The sequence below is a fragment of the Oenanthe melanoleuca genome, chromosome 27 (assembly GCF_029582105.1).
Source record: "Oenanthe melanoleuca isolate GR-GAL-2019-014 chromosome 27, OMel1.0, whole genome shotgun sequence".
Classification (NCBI taxonomy): Eukaryota; Metazoa; Chordata; class Aves; order Passeriformes; family Muscicapidae; genus Oenanthe; species Oenanthe melanoleuca.
Window position 1 is genome coordinate 2,446 of NC_079360.1, and position 25,519 is coordinate 27,964.

The window sequence follows — 25,519 nt, forward strand, 5'->3', positions numbered from 1 at the left end:
ATCATTATACACATAGCATTCATTTTAATATTTGCAAAAATCCAATAATATGATATGTACTTATAACAAGGGGGTTCCAGGGAGATCCACAGACAGAGGCACCTCAGCTCCACACTGTCTCTTTGGGGCTTGTTCTGGGAAACAACCTTCGGGAAACTCAGAGTTCACTGTGGACATTGGAAGGAATTAACTATTGCAGCATCATAAGGCCACTTGCCTCTGGTGCCTAAAAAGGCTGGAAATAAATCCCCACAGACCGATATCTATAGAGCAGGTGTTTATTGCAGTGCTGCTGGTGAGGGGGATATCTCCACCTAACTTACCCACTCCTGTCATGTGTTGTAGTTTATTCATACAGTAATTATTGGTTAATATTACAATGTCATTATAATATCTCTCATATATGCATCAAAACTAATTGACATAATGTTATCTCATAGTTACAAACAGTTCTTCTGTACTGCACTTGCACTTCCCCAGTTTAGGTGTTCTTAGGGGTCTTCTTCAATGGACGTTCAAGGTCTTCCTGAACATTCCAACTTCACCTTCAGAGCACGCACAGTTGGTCTTTCTGGATCTAACTGGTATAAATTCTCCATTTTGTCCAATTTGGCTAATTAGCTTCACATTTGTCAATTTCTCATTAGTACATCCTGCTGTTTCCCACTATAGCTATACTTGTGTATTTTTGAGATTATTCACCTGGCAAGTTTCTGTTTATTTAAGCATTAAGCGACCAGTTAACCATATCCAAGCTATTACATTGTATAGAAAGTTATGGTTCAGGTTATATTGGTATCTTATAACTCGAGCTATAGAAGCATCTTGTAAATTTGATCCAAATTATATAGGTATCCCCTCCAATTAGGAGGATTTGTTTAAGATTTTCCAAAGTCTGTGTTGTGACTGTGATCTGTGGAAAGTGGATTTGTGCACGTCTGTCCATCACAGATGATAATTTCCACTGGGTGTCATAAAATCTCGCCTAATAAAACCAACTCCATGGCGAAATAATGCCATTTACAAAGAGCAATAATTCTTCCTTTCTGTCCTGCATGTTTAAGGAACTCAGATTTTCACAGAATTGTTTCTTTCTATTTACTCCTTGAACAAGGAGCAAAGGAGTACCTAGGGTTTGCCAGTTCTTTCTTAGTTTTACCAAGTCTTTTCTGAAAGCCTGGAAAAAAGGCATCTGGCAGCTGGGAATCTGTGCGATTGGGACTCTTGTCTGTGATAAAAGATCATGGGAACTAAGTGGCTCAGTACCTTTGAGGCCCTGGACTTTTCATTCAGCCTTTGGCCTGGGGCTGGATTTTCCCTTTCTTTCTGATTTTTCATTCTAAAATTCTTCTTGAATCAGAAAATGCCATGACCTGAATGCAGTTTCTGTAAGGGTGAGTGTGGTTCTTCTCTTGCAAAGCCAAGGCAACAGCCAAAAGGCAGCTCAGGCTCAGCAGGGACGGTGCCCATGAGCTGGGGCTGCCGGGGGAGTATCAGCTGCTCAGGCAGTCTCTGGGGAAAAGCATGGCTGTCCTTTGCTCCCTGCTCACAGCTCTGGGGGCTCTGGGAACTCGAGCGGTGCCAGATGTGCCCGTGACACAGGATGAGCCCTGGGGCTGAGCCCTGAGCCCGAGAGGGGCCCTGGAGAAGGCAGGGACAGCTCTACTCCTCCCTGCAGGGTTTATGCCCTGCTCAGAACCAGCTCCCATCCAGCAGTGACAAATACCATCCTTGGGCCACAGAGGAGAACAAAGACCTTCCCACCCCTAACCCCAGCCCAGCAGCTGGGCTCGGCTGTGTTTCACTTTCTCCTGTTCCACTCCTCTTTGCTGTGTTTCTGTTTCACTTGCTGCTGTTTCCCTCTTGTTGTTGTGTTTGTTTCACTTTCTCCTGAGCCACTCCACTTGTGTTTGTTTGGCTTCCTCGTGTTCCCCTCCTGTTGTGTTTGCTTAGATTTCTCCTGTTCCCCTTGTTGTGTTTGTTTCGCTTCCTCTTGTTCCCCACCTGTTGTGTTTGTTTTGCTTTTTCCTGTTCCCTCTGTTGTTTGTTTCCCTTTCTCCTGTTCCCCTCCTATTTGTTGTGCTTCCCTTTCTCCCATTCCCCTTGTTGTGTTTGTTTCCCTTTCTCCTGTTCCCCCCATATTGAGTTCCTGCCCTTGCAGCTCTCGCAGCCCCTAGGGTTTCCCCTGCGCTTTTTTCCCCTCTGGGTGCTCTGGGTGGCTCAGGGAAGGTGAGAGAGGCTCGGTTCTGCCCAGCCCAGGGTGGGGTCCCTGTGTCCAGAGCTGCTGGGGCCATGACCAGGCTAGCAGGATGTGACAGAGCTGGGACCCAGGATGTGCTCAGAGCAGAAGATTGGTGTTGCTAGCAAAATAACATTAAATATAGCATAGTAAAATTTAACACAGCTGAATAAAATTTAAATTTAAATTCGTACAACTCACGTTTTATACCATTCAGTACTATTTACTACAACAGACATTTAAACAAATACAGCTTAAAAGTCTACAACATTTAATTTGAAATTCATATACAACTTAATTCAAGTAAATCTAATTTAATGCAATGTAAGCCTTATTTCACATAACTGAAAGTTAATGCAAGTAAATACAATTTAACATCATTTAAATTTAAACTGATAAAATTTGCTTTTTGCAATTAAATAAAATTTAATAGGATTTAAATTCATGCAACCTAAAGTTAATGCGAGTAAATACTGTTCAATACCATTTAAAGGAATGCAACTTAAATTTATACAACTAAATACAATTTAATACAATATAAGTTTAAATTCATGCAACTTAAAATTACTAAAAGTAAATACAAATGAATTCAATCTGAATTTAATATCATACAACTTAAAGTTAATGCAAGTAAATACTACTTAATACCACTTAAATTTAAACTAATAGAAGTTAAATTTATACAGTTAAATACAATTGACTACAATTTAAATTTAAATTTATACAACATCAAGTTAATAAAATCAGATCAAGTACAATCAGATTAACATCTATCAAATTGATACCAATAGCTATAAAATACCTACAAAATCAACTTTTTGCAAAAATTATGCGTCTTTTTTTTAGCCCTGTGGCCAAGCTTCGTGGGTTGGGAATGAACATGTTTGTGTTTTCCAGTCTCAAATATTTCTGTCCATTTGGAGTCCAGCTGATGTTTTCCATTCCAGGTATTTGCATGTGTGGGGTCCTTAAGTAATACTCTTCTTCTTCCCTCAGGTACTCTTCAATTAGTGCCACCTGCAATTAGAAAGAATTGGTGTCACAAGCAAGTCCATTCACCTCCATAAAAACTTTAAAAGCTGCTGCAATTAGTTTATTTCAAAACTAATGGTCATTAGAAACAAAAATTCATGAATTCTCCTCTTGGACCACTGGTTGCAGCAGTGGTACCTGACTTTGTCATTATTTTTGTTTTCTCCATTTCTGTTTGGATTCAATTGCTTCATTGCTGTGGAACAGACTCCATGCAGAGATCTACTCAGGATGCAGAGCCTGTATCGTGGGAAGATCTAAAGACTCAAGCTACCCATTGCATTTTAAGCTGAAATAATTAAAAAAAAAAAAAAAAAAAAAAAAAATCTGTTCTGCCATGCTGACAGGGATTCAGTGGAGTGAGGCTTCTTCAGGCACAGCCCAGATGAACAGACTGAAGTGTTCCTCAGCCCTGGTCTTGCACTGGAGCCGTGCTCTACCTGTGGTTTGGGTCAGTGAGAGGGGATGGTTTTGAGAGAGGCAAGCAGGAAAGTTTATGCACAGTTCCATCTGCTGCCTTGGGGTGCTGAGGGCACAAGGAATCAGGAAGAGAAGCTCTGCCTCCTCCTTCTCCTCCTCCTCTTCCTCCTCCTCCTCCTGCCCTCAGGGCTGGCTGGCCGGCCAGAGGAACCTGTTCAGGGGATGTGCTGCACATAGCACATAGCACTGTGCACAATACCATGCTTTCTTGGGAAGATTTCATTGGGAAAGTTTTCTGATGTGTTGGTAAAGCTCAAAGGGCACTCATGCCTGGGCTTTGGTTCCTTTGCTGCCAAGAGATCCATTGCCACATGAGCACAGGGAGCTTGGGCCTCTCCAGAGAGCCTCGTGGCCCGGCTCTGCTGTGATGTGCTCGCCACAGAAACATGCAGAGGATGAGGGAGAGGATTCCCAGTGCCAGCCTCCTTTTGAAGAAGTTGAAATAAAAGCTTAGGAAATAATGGACTGGCCAAAAGCATATGGGAAATCTGGGGAGATTGATCCCAAAGTGCAGGGGTCCAGTGCAGGGCTTGGCCCCATTAACCACAACCACAGAGCTCGCAGGACTCTTCAGCCAGAGACCAAATAAAAATGTCTGTGTGACTGCAGTTAAGTATGTTCTACTTTGGGGGTTGTGCAGGTGTGTGGGTGAGCACAAAGGGCAGAAAGAGGAAGGAAAATGGGTCCCAAGTGATGGGTGGGGTGTGGAGGGCTGGCAAAGGGAACTCTGGAAGAGCAGCAGGATTTACAGCAGCTCTTTAGGACCATCCAGCAGCGTCTGTGCAGCTGGGGATGCCACCAGGAATGAGAGGAATTATGTTCTTAGCTGGAGCCATGGTCTGGCGTGGTCTGCCTTGTGCTTTTTGTATTAATAGGCATGTGCTGCGATGGTGTTAGCACGGCAGGGATGCAGCAGAGCCTCGCTGACAAATCACAAACACCCTGGGGCTGGTGTTGAGCACGGACAGAGGCCAAGGCACGGGATCAGGTTTCACCGGGCACCTCCTCACTTCTGTGCCTTTGGAGCAGACCAGACTCAAGGACTTTTCCTGCCCAAGAAGCAGGCTGCTCTCCTGCCCTTTGCTGCAGGCTGTTACCTTGTGTATTTTAGTCCACACACGCTCTCCAGTTCTTCCTGCCAGGATGTCCATGGCATCTGCCATCAGTGACTGCAGCTGTGGCACCAAGATACAATCCATCAGTGTGCAATTCACACAGAAAATTCTTCTCTGAATACACAAATTAAATCCTAATTCAAATCCTTGGCACTCTGATGATTTTGTGACTCATCTTTCACACAGTGAGTACCTCATGGCCAACTCTTCATCGCTTCAGCCCTTGCACTACATTCTTGTGGGTCTAAAATACTGCAGGATTCCCTCCCAACACCCTTCCAGGGCAGTCCTGGCATTGCCTTACCCTGCACCCTTCCCAACCCTTGGAAAATGGTTAAGATACTCTTAATTCAGAGACAGAGAGACAAGGATTGGATCTGGAGTGTCCTGCCTTTAGCATCAGTGTTCAGGAACAAAATGATGAAAGGTGGTGCTTGAGACCTGTGCTATCTCTTCCAAAATGCTGGGTTAAGTTAAAGGGAATCCAAACAAAAGTTTTTGGAGTCTCTTCACAACATTTTATGCATGATGAGGAATTAAGATCTACTAGCACAATGTAGGTATCAGCATTCCTGGGTGAGCTCAAGGCACAAGGCTGACCCAAAAGTGTCCCTTCAGGGAGGAGGAGAGATACCCTCTGTCCACTCATGTACAGCAAGAAGGAGATGCTTCCCCTTCCTCTTTTTTCCCCAACCCCTCTGGATACCATCACTTTTGGCCCCGTGGGCTGCAGCAATTATCCCCCTGCTGGCCCTCACTGGAGCTAGGCTGGGTCAGCCAAGGGCCTAGTCCTTGTTTCTCAGCAGCCTCACAGATTCTTCACTAACCTGGGGTACCTATACAGCAAGTCTGACACGTTACCACGAGCAGGCAGACAGGTTTGTTCTGAGCCAGGGAGCATGTGGTGGATGGACCTAGCACAGAAAATCAGTTTTCCCTCCCTTCTCCCTCTCCTTTTCAGCTGTACCCCAATCCAGGCTGTTTTGCTGCAGGTTCTTTCTGAGGTCAGAGATGTCAAGGCAGCATGGACTGAATCATTGCAATCATTTTTCCAGACTGATCTGGGGAGGTTTTGGTGTCAGAGAAGGGATTTTAAATAGATGCTGTCAGATGAGTCCTGGTGGTTCTATCAGTCACCCTTGCAGATGATTAGAGCCCTCTCTGTATTGAAGGAGGATTGGAGAACTCTTCCAGGTCCCCATATTGGAAAAAGGACTTCCAGAGCACAGAGTGGAAGTACAGAGCCCTACCCTTTCCTGCTCTCTCAGCCTGCAGAGGCCAAAACAAGTGCTGGAAATCAAAACCTACCAGCTTGTCCTCCTCGTGAGAGACTCTCTGCAGGTAGGGAACAGTTGCCAGCTCAGCCATCACCTGGGTCATCACCTGGGCCTGTTCCTCCCCTCTGTGCAGATGGCTGAGCAGGCTGGCGTGATGGAACTGCTCAATGGCCCCAGCACACGGGCCACGCTCATCCTGTTTGCCCAGGAAAAGAGAGAAGGTGAGAAGGGAGGCACAGGGAACATGCTGACCTTGGTGTCCTGTGCCTCAAGGCATCTCATCTGTGTTTGTGCTGATCCTGCTCTCAGTCGTGTGACCATTTCAGGCCATGCTGCTGGGCTTCGAAGACACAACAAAAAGATTTTCTTGCCATAACCTCTCTAGTAGTGCTAGGAAATAAAGATGTCGTGATGATAGATGGGAAGGGGAGACAGCAGATAACAAACACAAATCACACAGAATCACACAGAATAATGAGGTTGGAAGAGACCTCTAAGATCATCGAGTCCAATCTATGTCCTAACACCTCAACTCAGAGTCTAGACTATAGCACCAAGTGGCGTGTCCAGCCTTTTCTTAAACACATCCAGAGATGGTGATTCCACCACCTCTCTGGGAAGAGCGTTCCAGTACTTTATTATTCTTTCGGTGAAAAATTTTTTCCTAACATCCAACCTATACCTTCCCTGACTTGGCTTGAGACTGTGTCCTCTGGTTCTGTCAGATGCTGCCTGGTGGAAGAGACTGACCCCCACGTGTCTACAGCCTCCCTTCAGGAAGTTGTAGAGAGCAATAAGGTCACCTCTAAGCCTCCTCTTCTCTAGGCTAAACAACCCCAGCTCCTTCAAATGTTCTTCATAAGGCTTGTGTTCCAAGCCCCTCACCAGCCTTGTTGCCCTCCTCTGGACATGTTCAAGTATCTTAACATCCTTGCAGTTTTCTCCTTTGGAAAGGGCTTTTCCACCACCATTGAACAGCCTTTTCCAGTCTCAGGGATGGGCTGATGACAGCATGTAGCTGTCAGCTCATGATTTGGGTGCAGAGAGGCCAACCCATGGTTTCCAAGTCAGACCCTGGAGGAACTGAAGCCTGCAGAGGTGGTCTCTGGCCTCCAGGCAGGCAGGAACATGGTTGAAGCATGTTCCAGCCTTGCCTTCCCATCTTAGCCAGAGCCTTGTGTGTATAATTATGTGGTGAGCTCCAGGCTGTGTGGCTGCAAAACCAAGGGGGCAGCAGCAACTCCTCTTAAGTGTTGCCATGGTTTAATGAGCTTGGGTTTAGCACTGAGCTGGTTTGGCCAAAACCAGCCTGAGCAGAACAGGAAGCTGGCTCGCACGTTTGCATCCACAAAGGAGGAAGAGGGCAGCAGAAAGAAATGTTCGTTCTGTTAAACCCCAAATACATTATTTTTAACTCTCCAAGTAAGTCATGGTGCTTGAGTCTGTAGCTGATGTTTGGCCATTTTAATTTAGCTTATGTGTGATGGAAGTAAGATGAAATCATGTTTGTCGCTTATTGTGTGGAATACTTTAAAGGAAACAAAAGTGGCCCAATCTCAGTCAGGGCCATAAAAGAGAGGACAGTCCCCAGCAGCAGAGCAGCTCTGGCTCTGTGCCCATCTCTGTTCCCAGGTGGATCTGGCAGTCCCATCTGCTCCTTGGGTCAGAGGTTCAGCCTTGCTGGGATCATTGAATGCTCTGAAAACTGAAGGGAAAGGGAAGATGTTTCCCCTGAAAATGGACATGGGCCTGGCAGCTGTTTGTTCTCTTTTCTCTCCTGGGCTTTTCCTCCTGTCCATGGCAGCTCCCTGGGGCTGGTTATGAACCCACAGGCCCCTGGTTCATCCCAGCTCCCTGTCCTTGCTGTTGTGGGGGTGGCACCAGGGTAGCCCTTGTCTAAACCATGGGGCTGCTGTGCCAGCCTCCTTGGGAAAAAGGTCAGCTGGCTGCTGCCTTCTGTGGTGCTGTGGTTTCACCTGGATTTTCTGGGAATACACTTGTGTTTCAGCAAGAATATTTAAATGTCAGAGGGGAGATGAAAAGATGGAAGAAAAATACTGCTGTGTGGGGCTGGTTTGGGCAATCCCAAACCAGCACTCTGTTCTTGTTTCTGACAGGATGAGTTTGTTTTCCCTGTGCCCTGGAAACCAGACCTCTCTGCTTATCTCTGCTTGAACTGTGTGATTCTGCCACTCCAAATTCATTTACACAAGAGGGGAATGCAAAACCTGCCTGATTTGAAAGTTTTTTTTTCTCTTCCTGTTACTCTTTTGAGACTGCAGTAGTTGCAATAGAGGAACTCACCTCCAAAAGCAAAGAGAGAATTGAGGGGGGGAGGGGTAGGGGGGGTCAAAAAATTTTAAAATATCTATTTTTCTGGGGCTTTCAGAAAGACCAGGATTTTATTGTGTTTCCAGTATGCAATCCACACTCCGTGGTTGTAAAGAAGGAATGCCCTCTGCAGGAACAGATCCTCCCTTTTCCCAAAGCTGCCACTTGCATTACTCTGCACACCAGGAACTGAGGCTTTTAATCCTCCAAAGCCAAGAGCAAAGGGCTTCAGGAAAGCACTGCAAAGGAGCAGCCATGTTTCCTCAGGGTGTCTGCCCTCCATCCACTCCTCTTCCCTCTGCTCTGTGTAGATGCTTTTGGCTGACCCTTGCACACCTTTCCCTGTGCTCAGTGTACAAGTTCTGGCATTCACTGCTGCTCCAGCAGCTGCCCTCCAGAAGGAAAGAAACCTGAGCTTCCCCAGACCTCTAGCTCACATTTCTTTTTTCAGGAGAATAATTTAAAAATTGCATGGAAACAGTCTATGTGCAAATTTGATTGTTGACCTCTGTGCTAATTGTCACATTATTGTCTCTGGTGCTAAAAGCTGTGTCCATTATGGCAGAAAGGATGGAGCAGAGGTAACCACCATCACCTGGCCTGTGACTGTAACAGATGGGAAGGTTACTTCACATAGGGATCCATATCTCATTTCTAATCACTAGAAATGCTTCAAGTAGCAGTGATTAACTCTTGATGGAGCTCTGGGTGGGAGGTACAGTCTGCTATGGGTATGAAATAGAGTAACTGTGCTGGGAGTTATGTGAAGTAGGGATAAAATATCATAGGCCATAAATATTGGAGAAAATTGTGTGCAGAGGGACTTTCAAGAAACTGTGGTCACTATTAAGTCACTAGGACTCCTTTATAAAAGAGTTTAAACACACTGGAGCTCTGTTCCTAATGCAATTCACTGAGCATTTCTGGACACTGGAATTACCAATGTAGCAGGAATTACCCCCAAAAATCTCACATCCTTCCCACACACCTCCTACCAGAACAGGAATGGGAAACTCACCTTGATCTTGGTGCTTCCTATAAAAGCCACGGCTGCCATGATCCTTTTCCCAGTGCTCTGCCAAAATGTTTCTGCTTCTTCCTCCATGCTGGGACTGAAAGTTATTTTCTGGCCTAGGAAGTGAAATCACAGAACCACAGAGGCTGTGTTTATTCATCTCCATTTTCTTTAGGAGGCCTGGCAGGATGCTGGGTGAGCTGCAGGAGGAGTGAAAGAGATGGGAAGAGCTGTCTGGGCCACTGGAGCTACTGGCACTGATGGAAATGGGTCCCCAGACACCCCTCACCCCCTCCTTTAGCAAGGACTGTGGGGGTCACCCCTGAGCCACTTCTTAAGCAAGTTGGCACACCTGGAAAGATTGGCAGCCTTTGAGTTACAAACTTTTCCAAGGTTTTTCCAATCTCTTTGTTTCTGAAGCCCAGAGTCAGTAAGTACTGCTGGCCAGGATGAGATTCAACCTTCTCTGGCAACAGGTGAATTCCATGAGGATCTGCATAGGGAAAGGAAAATTATTTCCACTGTCATATTTCTTTTCTCTCCAGCTCTCACTGGGCTTTGAATCTTAGGGCTCTGCAGCCTTTTGCATCAACAGCTTAGATTTTGCTGATGCTTGAGATAAAGCATATTCTGCCCAATTCCCCACAGTGGTGTGGAAGTGTCTGAAGGCCAAGCAGCTCAAACCCTCCAGCTCTCTCCAACTCTTTTGAATTCAGCTGCACAAACACAGTCCACAATGCTTAAGAGCAGCTGAAAGCTGCTACTACCTGTAAATATGTGCTGCACGTATTCAGGGTGCCTCTCAGCAAAGGTTTTATTGGCTTCCTTTATTTTGTCAGCCTTGTCCTCTTTCTCAAAAGGTGTGTACAGAACAGAAAAAGAGATTTCTCCACTGAGGGCTTCTTGAGTCATAGCCTAAAAAAGGGCAAAGAAATGATACATTTCATGTTGGGTAGAGGCTAAAAGAACCCAAACAAAACAACTAGGCAGTTTAGATGGAGACTCCATGAGCCTCCATCTTCAAGGAGGAGACAGGGACCAGGGGAACTGTCTTTCAGATGGAGACAAAAAGTGATTCCATGCTCTCTGAAAGTCATGTCAGAAAGACTTATGAAAAAATGCCTTCAGCAGCCGTATCCAGAATTGCTGTGTTAGGGGAGGTTTAGCTTGGGTATTAGGAACAGATTCTCCCCCCAGAATGTGGTTGGGCACTGGAATGGCTCCCTGGGGAAGTGGTCACAGCTCCAAGACTGACAAAGCTCCAGGAGCAGTTGGCACAGGTGTTACTCCTGGGAATGACGCTCTGCATGGCAAGGAGCTGGTCTCTGGGGTCACTCCCAGCTTGGCCCATCCTGTGGCTCCTCCCCAGGCTGGCAGCTCTCACCTGCCAGTACAGCTGGAGGAGGTCACTGGTCTCCAGCCCCGCTCCTTCGGCCAGGACATACAGACACTGCGCCACCATGGCGCTCCTGAGGACAAAGAAGAGAGGAGTCATCAAGTACTGGAATTGTCTGCCCAGGGAGGTGGTGGTGTCACCATCCCTGCATGTGTTTAAAAAAAAGACTGGATCTGGCACTTGGTGCCATGGTCTAGTTGAGGTATTAGGGCATGGGTTGGACTTGATGACCTTGGAGGTCTCTTCCAACCTTGTGATTCTGTGAATTCTGTGAGTGTGCAGGCAGAGAAGGGGCTCTGTGGCCAGGCTGAAGGGAGGTCCTGGTCAAAGAATGTCAGGGATTTATACCAAAGGTTGCACAGAACTCCCAGTCTTTGTCCAGCTTTTAGATGAGCATCAGCAAACACACGTTTAACTCCCTAAACTCCTAAAAAGCTCCAAATGTCATTTAGGTCACACACACAAAGCTTGTGCAAAGGCCTGGCTCCTAGACGATGTGTCAGTGCTGAGAGCTGCAAGGAAAGCTGCAAGGAAAGGGATGCAGAGGAGCCCTGTGGCAGCAGAAGTACCTGGCAGCCTCCGAGTATCTATGCAGGCACCGAAAGCAGGCAGCTTGGCGCAGGTGATTGCAGAAGTGAGAGGGGTTCTCAATGATGCTCCTTGGGGAGACAAGAGGGATGGTCAAGGTTAGACTGGGATTTCTTACAGTGACTGAGGCAGACACCGTATGTGCTTCTGCTCTACAGCTCAGTGCTACATCTGAAATGCCAGGTGAACTCTCTCTCTTGGCCTCCCTCTCTCTCTCTCCAGCTGTGATCAATGAAGAAAATATTACTAAAAATATTATCTAAATGTTCATTTAATTGTGGTTTTATCCTAAACGCAATTTCATTAGGGGTTTCATTGTGTATTGCTCTAGAAAAAAATGTTCCAGGGGTAATATTCTCTCTTGCCTTTGGCATGTAGGTACCATAGGAAAATCTGCTACAACACAAGCTCTCGTTAACCCTCTGCTCCCCAAACAGGAGCAGCAGGTGCCTAGCCCACCTCCCTGGAAGCACTGTGAATCTGGAATGTATCAGAAGGTGAACTTGAGATATTCTGAAATATGTTAAAGGCACAGGTGCAAGGTGGGTGAACCTTGACCTGTGTGTCAGAGCCTTCAACAGATACCATTAGTCTAATCTAAACACCAATCTAAAACAGTGTCACGTGTAACATGTTTTTTTTTTCTTGATTCCTCTTTACTCACTATTAGACTGGTTCTTCCTGCACAGCCTTTATTCCTAGTCTTTGTTTCCTTTTGGATTTCAGCCTTAGCAGTGAATTTAATCCCTATTTCCTCTCACCTGTGTGAATGATGCAGAGCAAGGCCAGGCTGCCCCAGTTTTAAGTAGCAGATGACGAGCTTTGACTCGATCCAGCTGGCAAGCCTAGAAAGATCATCTGGAGAGGACTTGAAGGGGTCCTCTGTGGCAAAGCCTTTACTGCAAAGCTGCACATGAAACAAAACCATGATTTCCAAATATCAGAATACACCATTTGCTGGGTGGAAATGCTTTTGGTGACTGATCAGTGGAGAAAACTGAAGTCAAATAGACTGGCTTTAACCAAAGTCAGCATTACAAAAATCAGTGCAGAGGGTCCTTCAGGGATGTTCTGGGTTTTTTTGTTTCTGAGGAGAACTGGATTTAGAGATTGCTGCTACAATTCTGAGATGTCCCAATCCCTCTGTCCGCAATCCCAGGGATTAATTCCTTCATCCATTTTCATGGTATGTCCATTCACCAGCCTTTCCTCTTAAGGATGAGACAATTCCCCCTTTCTTCTTAAGTGACCTGTGGTGCTGTCCCTATCACAGTTCATTTCAGAATACAGGGTGCAAAAAAGCACTTTAAAAGGATGACACTTTATCATTTTACTCACTGACTACTATAATATTTATTGCTTAAAAAAATACTTCAGTATTGTAGAAAAAAATAGGAATAGGATATTTGTATGTGAACCGCAAAGCTCTAATATTTGACAAATACTTTTGAATGAAATTCGGCAGAACAGTGCTAAAAAAAAGTGCAGTTGGTTTCTTTCTGAAGGTTTCAAGTGCCTGGCTGAAGGGGTTGGAGTCAGAGTGGAGACAAAACATTAGCTGGGGCAGAGTGAAAACTCCCCATTTACTGAGAGGGCATTTGTTGCTGATAAGAGCTTAGATTAGAGAGGAGCATTTTTTTCATTCTATGGGACTTCAATTTCCTCCACACATTAATACAGTTAAGAATTCGGAGAAAAGTACAAAATTACTTGACATTCTTTGGTTCAGTCCAACACCTTCCCCCTTGTGTGCTTTATTTATAATTCTCAATTCTCAGATTTCAGGTGAAATCTCAGGATTTCTCTCCAACCCTCCAGGTTGGTGCCCCTACCTCCCTTCGCTATTCCTGCCGCAGGGAGTGCGGGGACGGCCCTGGCTTTGCTGCGCAGGTGCCCCTGTGTGGGTTCACAGCCCTTTAAGTCCCGTACCTCCAGTGCCGTGGAGAATTTGGCGGCGGCCGCAGCGAAATCGCGCTGGCGGCAGCGAGCGCTGCCTTCCCGCAGCGCCGCCCGCAGACCCGCGCCAGCGCCGAGCCCCCAGCTGTCCCCCGGGGCTGGGGCTCGGCCGGGAGGTTGAGCCACTGCTGCTGGCCCTGCTGCTGGCCCTGGCTCGCCAGACTCGAACTCAGTGTCCGCCTCATCCGCACACAGCAGCTCCTCTTCTATTTCGCGGAGCCTGGACAGAGGGATGCGGAGCGGAGCGCTTGGGAACGTCCCCGTGCCGCCGTCTGCCGGGGCTTCTGCTCTTGTCCCGGACACATCTCCGGGGCTTCCTGCTTTTTCAAGGCCGCTCCGGGGTCGTTCTTCGTGTTCTTTTGCCTCTTGCCACTCCTGCAAGAGAGGGAGCGGGAGTTGAGGGGAGAATCGCGGGCTTTGAAGTAATTTCGGAGAATCCCAGAATGGTTTGGGTTGTGAGAGGAATGATGGATTTGTCTTTACAAACAAGCTGTGAGTCTGCTGGTAGATAAGACTAAGCAGGTGTCTGGTCCATCTCTCAGGAGAGCTTTGTTTTGTTTCCAGAACTGATTTCTGAAAATGCTTTAGCATGGATTTGAGCACCAAACAAGATGACATGAAGGGGCAATATGTTAAAATTAGTTGCCTTCCATTCTTTTAACTTTATTGCATGCATTGAGAAAAAGAGATTTGGAACATATTATTAAATTTAATTGAATGAAGAAAATAAAATAAATAAATTGCACTTATCTGGGAAAAAATGTCTTTTCATAGTCCAGAGTGGAGATCTAATGTTCCTTCTCTGCTTTATCCTGCTAAGAGGAGGGTGAGTATTCTGTCCTATCCTAAAGTACTATCTAAGATGCCTCCTGTGACCCTGATAAGAACGGGTGTTCATTCATGGAGAACCAGTTTCAAAATCTGCTTAAACATATGAAATCTAATTCTACTCTGAGCACACTGCTTGTTCTTAGGACATATTACTGTGATTACAATGAAATTAAATAGCAGCATCAGAGATTAGGTTCCTGTTCTATTTGTTCCTGTTCACTGTCAAAGTTGTTGTTTAACAGATGGAGCAGAGGAAAGAAGTTTCTTTTGGGATAAAATGGGGATCCAGAAATGAGGCACAGAGAAATGAACCCCACTCAGGGACAGACAGGAGAGCCATGGCCAAGAACTTGCAGGGCTCCCTTCCCTGAGTCCCATTTCAGAACAGTCCTGAGCCAGATCAGCACAGCTGCACTCACCTCAGGGGCTCTTGAGGAAGGTTCCTGTTGAGGAAACATGTGAGAAGGGAACTGCTGGCTCAGTCTAAGCTCCTGGGCCTCCTGGAAGAACACAGGGATGAGCACATTCAGGATTGCACAGCTGCTCCTGAGGACCTTGGTCCAAAAATATTTTCCCAGCCTACCCCAGATCAGGAATTCCAGCTCAGCCTTTTCTCCCTTCCTTGGGAATCCTTTCAACCCTGGAGTTAGAAAATAGAACGAGCAACCTGCAGGAAAGTGTCTCGCTTGATAAGAACACCAGAAGGGAAGTGGTTCAGAGCCCCATCCAGCCTGGCCTTGAACACTTCCAGGGCAACCTCTGTTTTCTGTGGGCAACTTGTGCCTCTCTGCCCTCCTCACCATTCCTCCTCCAGGGAAGAATTTCTTCTCAATATCCAAAGGAACCTTGCCCTTTGTCAGCTGGAATCCATTCCCCCTTGTGCTGTCCCTGCAGGACCTTGTCCCACTTCCCAACTCTCTGTGAGTCCCTTCAGGGGCTGGAAGGAGTTTTAAGTTTTCTCCTGAGCCTTCTTCAGACAGTGCTCCGAGCTCTTGCAGCCTTTCCCAGAGCACGGGTGCTCCAGCCCCCTGAGCACCCTCTGATCCTTCCTGTGGGCTCCTCTGGGCCACCAGGAATCATCTGGGAGGGGACTGGGAGAGGCCCATTGGGGTTTCTGGGCTGTAAACTGGGGTGCTGGCAATGCAAGGAGAAGCTGCTCCCTCATTAGTACCTGCAGTGATGGGAGATGTGGCCATACCCTAGCATGGCCAGGAGCCCCTGCTCCCTGCCAGGCCAGCTCCAGAGCAGTCCCTGGGAATGCCCCATTGTTTCCAAACGGAACCATTCCCCACGGGAGAGCCCACACCCCCCCAGGCCCACCCTGGGCACGGCTCAGGGAGGGCTGCCCCTTCTCCACCCACCTGCCAGGGCTCCATCGGCCGTTCTGGCAGTTGCCAGGTCCCAGTTCCCCATCCAGGGCAGTTGGGGAGCCCCTAGCCCAGCCCAACTGCCCCCTGCCCCCCCAACCCTTCCCAGCACCCCAGGGCTCCCCGGGCACCACTCCTGCTCTGCAGGTGCTGCTGGCAGGGCAGGGATGGCTCCAGGTCCAGCTGCACCAGGGCACTCTGGAGCCTCCAAATCCCCAAACCAGCCTCTCCTTCCCCTGCTGGGGTTCAGGTGCAGGGGCTGGCGCTGGGCTGGGCTCGTGCTTTGTTTCAGATATCCCAAAAACCATTTTCCTCTTGGAGCAGCAGCTGTCACTGTGCAGCTGGGGCTGGTGCTGAACAGGAAGGGACCTGGGTCCAAACACATCTCTGTCATTTCAGGCCCATTCTCAGAGTTGCTGAACATAGCTCTGCCAAAGTTCAACCTAGGCTCTGGGGTCAAAATTTTGGAAACCAAACTAGAATCAGTGACAGCTCTCATCTTGTCCCTGGCTGGTGTTCCCCAGAATTGGATTTAAGATTTTTTTAGATTTTCATGTGAAAGGGCATTTCAATGTGTTCTTTCTGTAAATACTGCAGGCATGTGACTAATTTTATTTATGCTTTATCTTCAAGCTGGGAGTATATAATTTTAGTGGAAGTCATTTTAAATGCACCTCAAAGCTTAAATGACTCAAAGCATCTTTCTTCCCAGCAAGAATATAATAGGCCTTTGGTGCAATCCACCTTAAAAAATGGAGGATGACCGTGAAAAGTATCTTAGAAAATATGGATTTATTTGTTTGTTCCTATTCTGGATGGGCAGTAGGAAAAACCCTGTTGTGGTTTGGTGCAGAAACTAAAGTCAAATTTCTCTTGTACCTCTGATCTTGCAGGATGATTTGATTGGTTTTTTTCCAGGACGTTCACGACACTAGAGAAAAAAATAGGTTTGTCTTTATTTTATATAGTGATAGTATTTTTAAATTTATTTATTTTTATTTTTCAAGACTCTTAAATCTTGCATTTTCTTAATAGTGGCCATACTGAAATTAAAATAAATCCTTCATTGCAATGGAGAAGTTATAATTTTGGCAGCTGCTTGCCCTGCCCTGTTCTGTGTCATTGCTGTGTGGGAAGCCTCTGCTGCTGGGGGTCCCTCTTTCACTGGTTTTGGACATTTGATGACATTGCTCACGTGTTAAAGAGGGTTGATTCCGATTATATTTCTTGCCTGAGCTCTTCTAGTCCAAGTGCTTGAAGTTTATTTTCTAACCTTGCTGATTTTCTCAGCTTCTGTTAATAATTGTGATATTATAACAAAATATTCCTGGGTGGGATTTTGCAAGACTCTGTATAAGCTTTCTGTTTTGTTCTTGCATCACTTAGTGCAGGGTCAGAACCAAATACAGCACTTTGTGAGGAGCTGGGACCTCTGGGGCTGGGAGCAGTCCCTGGCCAGGGCACGAGGCTGACCTGGCCCTCTGCAGCACCTCCCTGCCTGAGCAGGCACTGTCTGCAGAAGCCATGGAGGATGTGGGAGTCATTTGTTGTATTTCATCATTTATCATGTTCCAATATGGGGTTTGGTGGTGGCTTTGGTTTGTCGTTTTTTACTTGTTTGGTTTGGTTGGTTTTTTTGGCAGGCAGCTATTATAGTTGCTGTTACTTTTAATTAATATCTTCCCTGTTTTATAAGTAGTAGAAAGCCTTCTGTGCCTGTTTGCAGGCAGATCTAGAGTCAAAGGAGGTGGAAGCTGGTGCAAAGGAGCTGTAATGTCACTGCAGAATTCAGTGCAGAAGTCTCATGTCACAGAAAGTGAGGCAGGGCCCAGGTGGGCACTGAGAGAAAGGGCCGGGGTGTGGAGGTGATGGGCGGAGTTGTCCATGCTGTGTTAGGCCTCGAGGAACTGTTTTTCCATTGGGCATGGTCTCCTTAGGATACACTGGGTCAGTGTCAGCTGCACAATGCAGTTATCACCTCTTCAAAGTGGGCATTGCAATCCTTATCTCCACTCCTCAAACCTCTCTAGCTGTACAGGTCTTTTAGACCTGACAGAGGGGCTGGGAAGGTAACGACTCATTAGGCCTTTCTTTGTTTGAATGAGCCCTGCAGTGCATTTGGTGCTCTGAGCCCAGGGCCCTCAAATCTTGAGAGGAGAGAGCAGCAATCCCTCAAGAAATCCAAGTCAGAAGAAAAACCCAAAGTGTCTTGGAGCATAAAGAGCTGCCAGTGGAACCCTTTCTGCTGAAGCCTGCCCAGGGCCTCACTGGAGTCCACAATTGGAGGCTGTGACTGCAGGCAGGCAGGCAGAGACACTGGGCAAGTGGCTCTGGTGCTGAGCAAACCCTCTGTTTGATGGAGCACAAGGGCCAAGGCCTTAATCTTGGTTCCTGGGACAGGAGATCCTCTCCCTCCAGAGCCCAGGGCTCTCCCTGGAGGCAGCCTGGGCTGTGCTGGGCAGTGCCCAGGGAAGGACACTAGTGTCACGGTGCCAGCATCCCCAGGGCTACAAGGACACAGCCCCAGTGCCACGAGGAGAACCTGTGTTCCCACAGATTCACTGGGGCACATGACTGCCATGGCCAGGGGAAGCAAGAGCTCAGGCACTTGCAAGCAGGTTCAAAGCTCTCGGGGAAGGACCCTCTGGGCAGCTAAGGATGGGGAATCCTCTCTCCTCATCATCCTCATCCTCTCTCAAGCACTCAGCCCAGCCCTGTTGAGTCTTTCACCATTGGCCCGGGTTTGGCTTCCCTTGCCCCACCTGGCCTTTCTGAGCCATGCTAATTCTGCCCAGGCCAGCAATGCCATGAAATGAGTCTCTTCCTTCCATGAGCTGCACTGGCCTGCTGCTCCTCACGCTATCATCCAAGAGATCCCACCATGAGGAAGAGATTTTTTACACAGAGGTGAAAGCAAGGAACAGGGTGCCCAGGGAGGTCTTGGATGCCTCATCCTTGAAAACATCCAGAGCCACGTTGGACGGGGCTTTGAGCAGCTTGCTCTGGTTTGAAGATGTTGAAGAGATCCCTGCCCATGGCAGCTTGTTGGACTTTAAAAGGCCTTTAAAAGTTGTCCTGGAGCGACTTTGTGATGTTGAATTCTATCCCCATTTGTGTATAGCCCAGAAATAAGTTTTGTACCTTTAAGTCTGGCTTTGAGAGTGAAGGGGGGAAAGAAGCAGCTGTGGAATGTTTGAGACCATTGTTTTCAAAACATAGAGAAAGGAATTTCATTGCTTTTTCTCCTGGACTGTGTCCTGTAGTGAAGAGTGCGACAGAGCTCTCCTTTGTTTTTAGTTAGTTTTTGACTAACTGAAGCAGGGAATTTCTCTGTCATGCTCTGGAAGTGCTCAGGTGTGCGGTAACAGCGGTGAGAGCAATGATTGACAGCAGTGACAGCCACATGGCCATGCCCCCTTCAACCCCGCCCTGCTTGGGCCCCACCCCCTTCACCCCTGCTACCTCTGGATTGGCCGCTGGCCTTCTGGCCCCACCCATTCAGTATCCCTGGCAAGAACACCCCCTTATTAGCATAAACCCCACCCCTGCACCTCGGCCCTGCCCTCTCGGGGGTCCCAGGCTTCCCCTCCACCCACAATGGGGATTGTGCCCCACTGGGGGGGTCTATAGGACAAGGTTGGGGAGCTCTATGGGATGGGGGAGGTTATGGGAGTCATCCCCAGTCCAGGAGTGTTTTTGGGGGGCTGGAGTGTGGGGGGGGGGCTATGGGGTAGAGGAGGGGGTCCAATCGGTCAGGATTGGGGGGGTTTAAGGGGCAGCAATTGGGGGGATATAGGGCGGGGGGTGTCCCACGACGCACCAATCCCCAGCCCAGAGCCCTGGAGTGTTTCTGGGGGGTCCCTCCGTGGCTCCGGGGATTCTGGTTTCTGGTCAGGACTGGGGATCGGGTCTGTCGGGGGGCACCCACCGATAGGTGCCCTCATACAGGAACCCCTCCCGCCGCAGGAGCTCGTCTGCCTCGGGGGAGCCCTGGCTGGGAAAGGGGGAACACGGGGTCAGGGGGGAATCTCCGCGAACCCCCAAATTCCCAATGGCAACACCCCAAATCCCCACTGAGACCCCCGGAAACCCTCTCAAGCCCTGGGACAACCCAAATCCTCAGTGGGATTCTTGAGACCCCCCCCAAATCCCCAACGGGACCCCCCCCCAATTTCCCAGGGAGACCCCCGCAAATTCCCAGTGAGACCCCCGGGACCCCTCTTAAGCCCTGGGACAACCCAAATCTCCAACGGGACCCTCAGGACCATCCTCTCCCTGCCCCCCCCCCCCAGGTGTGCCCAGGTGCCCCCAGACCCCCATACTCCTGCACCAAGTACCGCCCATTGCCCCCCCAGGTTTCTCCTAAGGCCCCCCAGACCCCCCCAGGAGCCTCCAGGTACCTCCAGGTGCATGCCCCCACCCCCCACACCACCCTGTATCTCCCCCCAGGTGTCCCCCCAGATGCCCCCCAGCCCCCTCAGGTGTCCCCCAGCATCCTCAGGTGTCCCCCTCTCACCTAGGGGGAGAGGGAATGGCGGGCTCACAGCACTGCTCGATCTGGTGCAGGAGGGGCCTGAAGATGCACCAGGCCTCACACAGCTCATCACTGGGGGTGGGGAAGGACATCCCAAAACTGAGCTGGGGGACCCTGAACTTCCCTGAACCTCACCTGGGCCCCCAAACTGGTCCCATCTTCTCCTCCAAACTGGTGTACCCTGCCACCCCAAACTCACCTGACCCCGCCCCAAACTGGTCCCACCAACTCCCCCAAACTGGTGCCTTCATCCCCCTTATACTGGTACCCCCAGACTCACCTGGCCCCCCCCCCCCCAAACTGGTCCTATCTTCCCACCCCAAACCAGCCTCAGCTGTCCTCCCCATGTCCCACCTGTCCCCCTCAAACCAGTCCAACCTGCCCCTCCAAATTCTACCTTCCCCCCTCAAAATGCTGCCTGCCCCCACTAACCTGGCCTCACCTGCCCCTCCCAAATCTCCCCTCTCCAGACTGGTCCCATCTGTCCCCTTAAACTGGTCCCGCTCACCCTTCCCAAACTGGACTCACCTGTCCCCCTCATGTCCCACTTATCCTCACCAGACTCTTCAGCTCCTCCAAACTGGTCCCACCTGTACTGCCCCACCACCCCTCTCCCGCCTCACCTGTCCCATCATGTCCCACTTGTCCCTATGTCCCACCTGCCCCCACCATGTCCCCTCTCACCTGTCCCTGTGCTCTACCTGTCCCTGTCTCACCTGTCCCCACCATATCCCCCCTGTCCCCAGGTGTCACCTGTCCCCAGTCCCACCTGTTGCTGTGTCTCACCTGTCCCCACCATGTCCCCCTGTCCCCAAGTGTCACCTGTCCCCAGTCTCATCTGTTGCTGTCTCACCTGTCCCTACCATGTCCCCCTGTCCCCAGGTGTCACCTGTCCCCAGTCCAACCTGTTGCTGTGTCTCACCTGTCCCTACCATGTCCCCTGTGTCCCCAGGTGTCACCTGTCCCCTCTCACCTGCGCACAAAGTGCATCTGGTTCCCGCAGATGACATCCAGCAGCAGCTGCTTGTAGGCGTCCAGCAGCTTCACATCCTTGGGTCACCAGAGTGGTCTGGGGAGGTCCAGGGGCAACCCCAGGTTTGGGGGACACCCCCAGGTGTGGGGCACACCCCCAGGTGTGGGGGGACACCTGGGCTTTGGGAGGACCCTGCGAGGTGTGGGGGGACCCTGGGGTTTGGGGATTTTAGGGGCTCCTCTGGATTGGGTGTATGGGGAACAGCTGAGCTTTGGGGGGACCCAAGTGGGTTTTGGGAACACCCCCAAGGGTGGGGAACCCCCCAGGATGAGAGGTCTCCACCCACAATTTTGGGGTGTCAATGTTCCAGTTTTGGTCTCAACACTACAATTTTGAGTCTCAGTGCTGTGATTTTGGGGTTCCATCCCCGTTTCTGGGTATGCAAACCACACTTTGGGTCTCAATGCTCCATTTTCATGTCCCCAACCCCCATTTTTGGGTTCCAATGGTCCCGTTTTGTCTTATGAAATCCCGTTTTTGTGTCTCAATGCTCCTTCTTTGTGTGCCCAAACCCCATTTCCATGTCCCCACTGTCATTTTGTGTCCTCACTGCCATTCCTGTGTCCCCACCCCAACTTCCATGACCCCATCTCTATTTCTATGTGCCCATCCCCATTTCCATGTTCTCACCCCATTTTATGTCCCCACTGCCATTCCTGTGTCCCCACCCCCATTTTGTGTCCCAACTGCCACTCCTGTGTTCCCATCTCCATTTCCGTGTCCCTACACCCATTTTGTGTCCTCACTGCCATTCCTGTGTCCCCGCCCCCATTTCATGTCCCCACCCCCATTTCATGTCCCCACTGCCATTTTATGTCTTCACCGCCATTCCCGTGTTCCCACCCCCATTTCCATGTCCCCATCCCCATTTTTTGTCCCAATTGCCATTCCTGTGTCCCTGCCCCCATTTCTGTGTCCCCACTGCCATTCCTGTGTCCACGCCCCATTTCATGTCCCCACCCCTATTTCATGTCACCACCCCCATTTTGCGTCTTCACTGACATTCCTGTGTCCCCACCCCCACTTCCATGTTCCCATCCCCATTTCATGACCCCACCCCCATTTTGTGTCTCCACAGCCATTCCTGTGTCCCCACCCCCACTTCAATGTCCCCACCCCCATTTTGTGTCCCCAATGCCATTCCCGTGTCCCCACCAACACTTCCATGTCCCCACCCCATTTTGTGTCCCCACCTCCATTTCTGTGTTCCCACATCCTATTTCCATGTCCGTACCCACATTTCCATGTACCCACTGCCATTCCTGTGTCCCCATCCCTATTTCTGTATCCCCACTGCCATTCCTGTGTCTCCACAGCCATTTCCACATCCCCACCCCTATTTCATGTCCCCACCCCTATTATGTATCCCCACTGCCATTTCTGTGTCCCCACCCCCACTTCCATGTCCCCACCCCCATTTCCTGTCCCCACTGCCATTTTATGTCCCTACTGCCATTCCTGTGTCCCCACTGCCATTCCTGTGTCCCCACCCCCACTTCCATGTTCCCACCCCTACTTCCCATGTCCCCATCTCAATTCCACATTCCCAATGCCATTCCTGTATCCCCACCCCCACTTCCATGTCCCCACTCCCATTTTGTGTCTCCACCACCATTTCATGTCCCCACTCCCATTTCCATGTCCTCACCCCCATTTCATGTCCCCACTGCCATTCCTATGTCCCCATCCCCATTTCTATGTCCCCACTGTCATTCCTGTTTTCCCACCCCCACTTCCATGTCCCCACCGCCATTCCTGTGTCCCCTGCCCATTTTGGGAACCTTGTAGCAGCTGCCATAGGTGAGGTTGAGCTCGCACTCCTTGGGCCGCAGGTACATGTCCGGTTTCTTGGTGTTGAGTTTGGTGTAGAAGGCCTCGCACAGCTGCACCCGCACCACCAGCGCGTTGAGCTTGCACAAAGATGTCCCCAGGCACCTTCCAGAACTGCAGCTGCACCTCGGCTTTGCGCTCGTTCAGCACCTTCCCACAGCGCAGCATGAACGGGACACCTGGGGACAGTGGCATCGTCATCGTCATTGTCAATGTCATCGCTGTCACCACTGTCATTATCATCAAAGACATCATCATCATCAACCTCCATCAATGTCATCAACATCCATCATCATGAACATTGTCAACCCCCGGCCCTGGGATGGAGTGAAAATGGGGATCCGAGTGTGTCCCCCCTGTCACTCCAGTCTGGGGACCCCTTGGGAGTCACATGAACCCAACACGGCACGCAGGCCAACCCCAAAAGGTGCAGGGTCCCACCTAAGCTGCCAGGGGAATTTTGAGAAGGGGCATATAGGGTGTGCCCAGGCAGGACCAAGAGCCCAGCACTGCCCCAGCCTGACCTGCCCTGGCTCCATCCCAGCTCCTCCCACGGGATGCTGCTGAAAATCCCCGCCCCTTGGCACAGGGTCACCTCCAGCTGCCAGGTGGAGCACATCAGCCTGGAGCTGGGGTTGGAAAAACAAGGAAGGGGGCAAGGGGTAAGAGTGGGTACTGAATCGGGGTGGGGGGAAAGAGGAGAAGAGATGGAGGAGGGATGAGGAAGGAGAAGGGCCAGAGAAAGAGCAGAAGGAGGCAGGATGCAGAAGGTGGAGGAGTGTGACCCCTCTCAATGACATTTGGGGGTCCCAGCCCCCTGCTTTCCCTCACTCTTCCACCCCTTCCCTACTGTCCCCCAACCAATCATCCCTATCCCACATGCTTGATTTTCGGGCTTCAAGGCCCCTCCTGCTCACTCTGGGGGTCCCCCCTTTCCCCTCTATTCAGGCACCTCATGGCAGCTTTTTACCGGGAGGAGTCCCTGAGTTTTGGGATTTTTGGGCTGCAGTTTTGAAGTGGAACAGTTCTGTCTGGCTTTCCCCTCCTTGTTGTGGTCTCTCAGCTGCCCCTCACACTCTGGGGGGTGCTGGGATTTCCCTCCTGGGGACAAGGACATTCATTGCCTTCCAGGAGCCCAGTGCCAGGCTGGGGCTCCAGGGCAGGGGCTCCTTGAGCAGCTGCCCCAGAACCTCCTCAAAGGTATCCCAGCGCAGCCACAGCCGCTCGGCCTGGGGTCCTCAAAGCCCTCAGCAAGTTCCTCCCAGGAACCTCAACTCCCTCAAACCCAGCATCCCCCACAGCTCCTGCAAGTTCCCCCCATGGCACTGGCTGTGGCCATGTCCCCACATGTCACTGGCCACATCCCACCATGTCCTCACCCATGGCTGTGTCCCCACCACATTTCCATCCCTGTCATTGTCCCCCACACCTCCATCCCTGTCTATGTCCCCCCATGTCCCCATGAATGGCCATGTCCCTGTCCATGTCCCTTTGTCCCCATGTCACTCCCTATGTCTGTATCCCACCATGTCTATGTTCTCCCATGTCTTAGTTCAGTGTCTTTATTTTTAGTGTTGGATATTTTTTAAAGGGCTGAAGAGAAATCAAAAGCAGATCAAGTCCAGAAGAAAAGCATTTCCTTATTCATGCCAGCTGAGGATCCACGTGCTTGGGTGGGAGAAAATAAACTTTTCTGGAAAGGTTTCCACCTCACTGTCTCTAAAATCTTGCTCTTTGCCCCAGTCCATCACTATTTTGCTGCAGAAGACACCCTTTAGTAATAGAAAATCAAAATTGTGTGATTACTGAGGTTGGAAAAGACCTCCAAGACCATTCAGTATTCCTGGATTCCACCAGAAGATAGGATTGAACACAGATTTTCTGGGGTTGAAAGCCAACAAATCCACTCTCCCCAAGGAATTCCCAATATCAGTTTGTGTCCCAATGGACATTCCTGCCCCTGCATACATCCAGGTGCCCTCAGGGAGACAGCATGACGCAGAGCCCCCACAGCCAGGTGTCTTCCCAACAAGGATCACCAGGACCACGGATCACCAGGGCTCTGCCCAAGGGGGGTCACTGGGGATCATCCAACACTGATCCTCCCATGGGGAGCTCTTCCCACACTTGGGGCACTCACAGGGCTTCCCTTAGCAGTGCCTCCATTGGTGTTGGGTCAAGTGAGAGCTCCTGGAGAAACTCTTCCCACACTCTCGACACTCATAGGGCCTCTCCCCGGTGTGGATGCACCAATGGACAGTGAGGGTGGACTTGGACTTGAATCCCTTCCTGCAGTCGGGGCAGCAGAAGGGTCTCTCCTCTGTGTGAATCCTCTCATGTACAAGGAGATCAGAGCTGGTCTGAAACCTCTTCCTACACTCAGGACACTCGTAGGGCCTCTCCACAGCATGGATGTGCTGGTGGTTTCTCAAGTTGGAGCTGTCACTGAAGCTCTTTCCACATTCCAAGCAGATGTAGGGCCAGTCACCAGTGTG

At 49.8% G+C, this 25,519-nt stretch overlaps 1 protein-coding gene across 1 annotated transcript; it reads right to left on the reverse strand.

Moving 5' to 3' along the window:
• Nucleotides 1-2,448: 2,448 nt before the first annotated feature.
• On the reverse strand, nt 2,449-15,640 carry LOC130264128 (spermatogenesis-associated protein 16-like). Its single transcript, XM_056512142.1, has 12 exons — nt 15,622-15,640; nt 14,680-14,760; nt 13,403-13,804; nt 12,235-12,380; nt 11,455-11,544; nt 10,874-10,958; nt 10,257-10,404; nt 9,842-9,982; nt 9,493-9,605; nt 6,175-6,339; nt 4,849-4,926; nt 2,449-3,256 (listed from the first exon to the last, which is right to left on the reverse strand). The coding sequence occupies exons 1-12, from the start codon at nt 15,634-15,636 to the stop codon at nt 3,050-3,052; spliced, it is 1,671 nt and encodes a 556-aa protein (XP_056368117.1). The 5' UTR covers nt 15,637-15,640; the 3' UTR covers nt 2,449-3,049.
• Nucleotides 15,641-25,519: the final 9,879 nt, after the last annotated feature.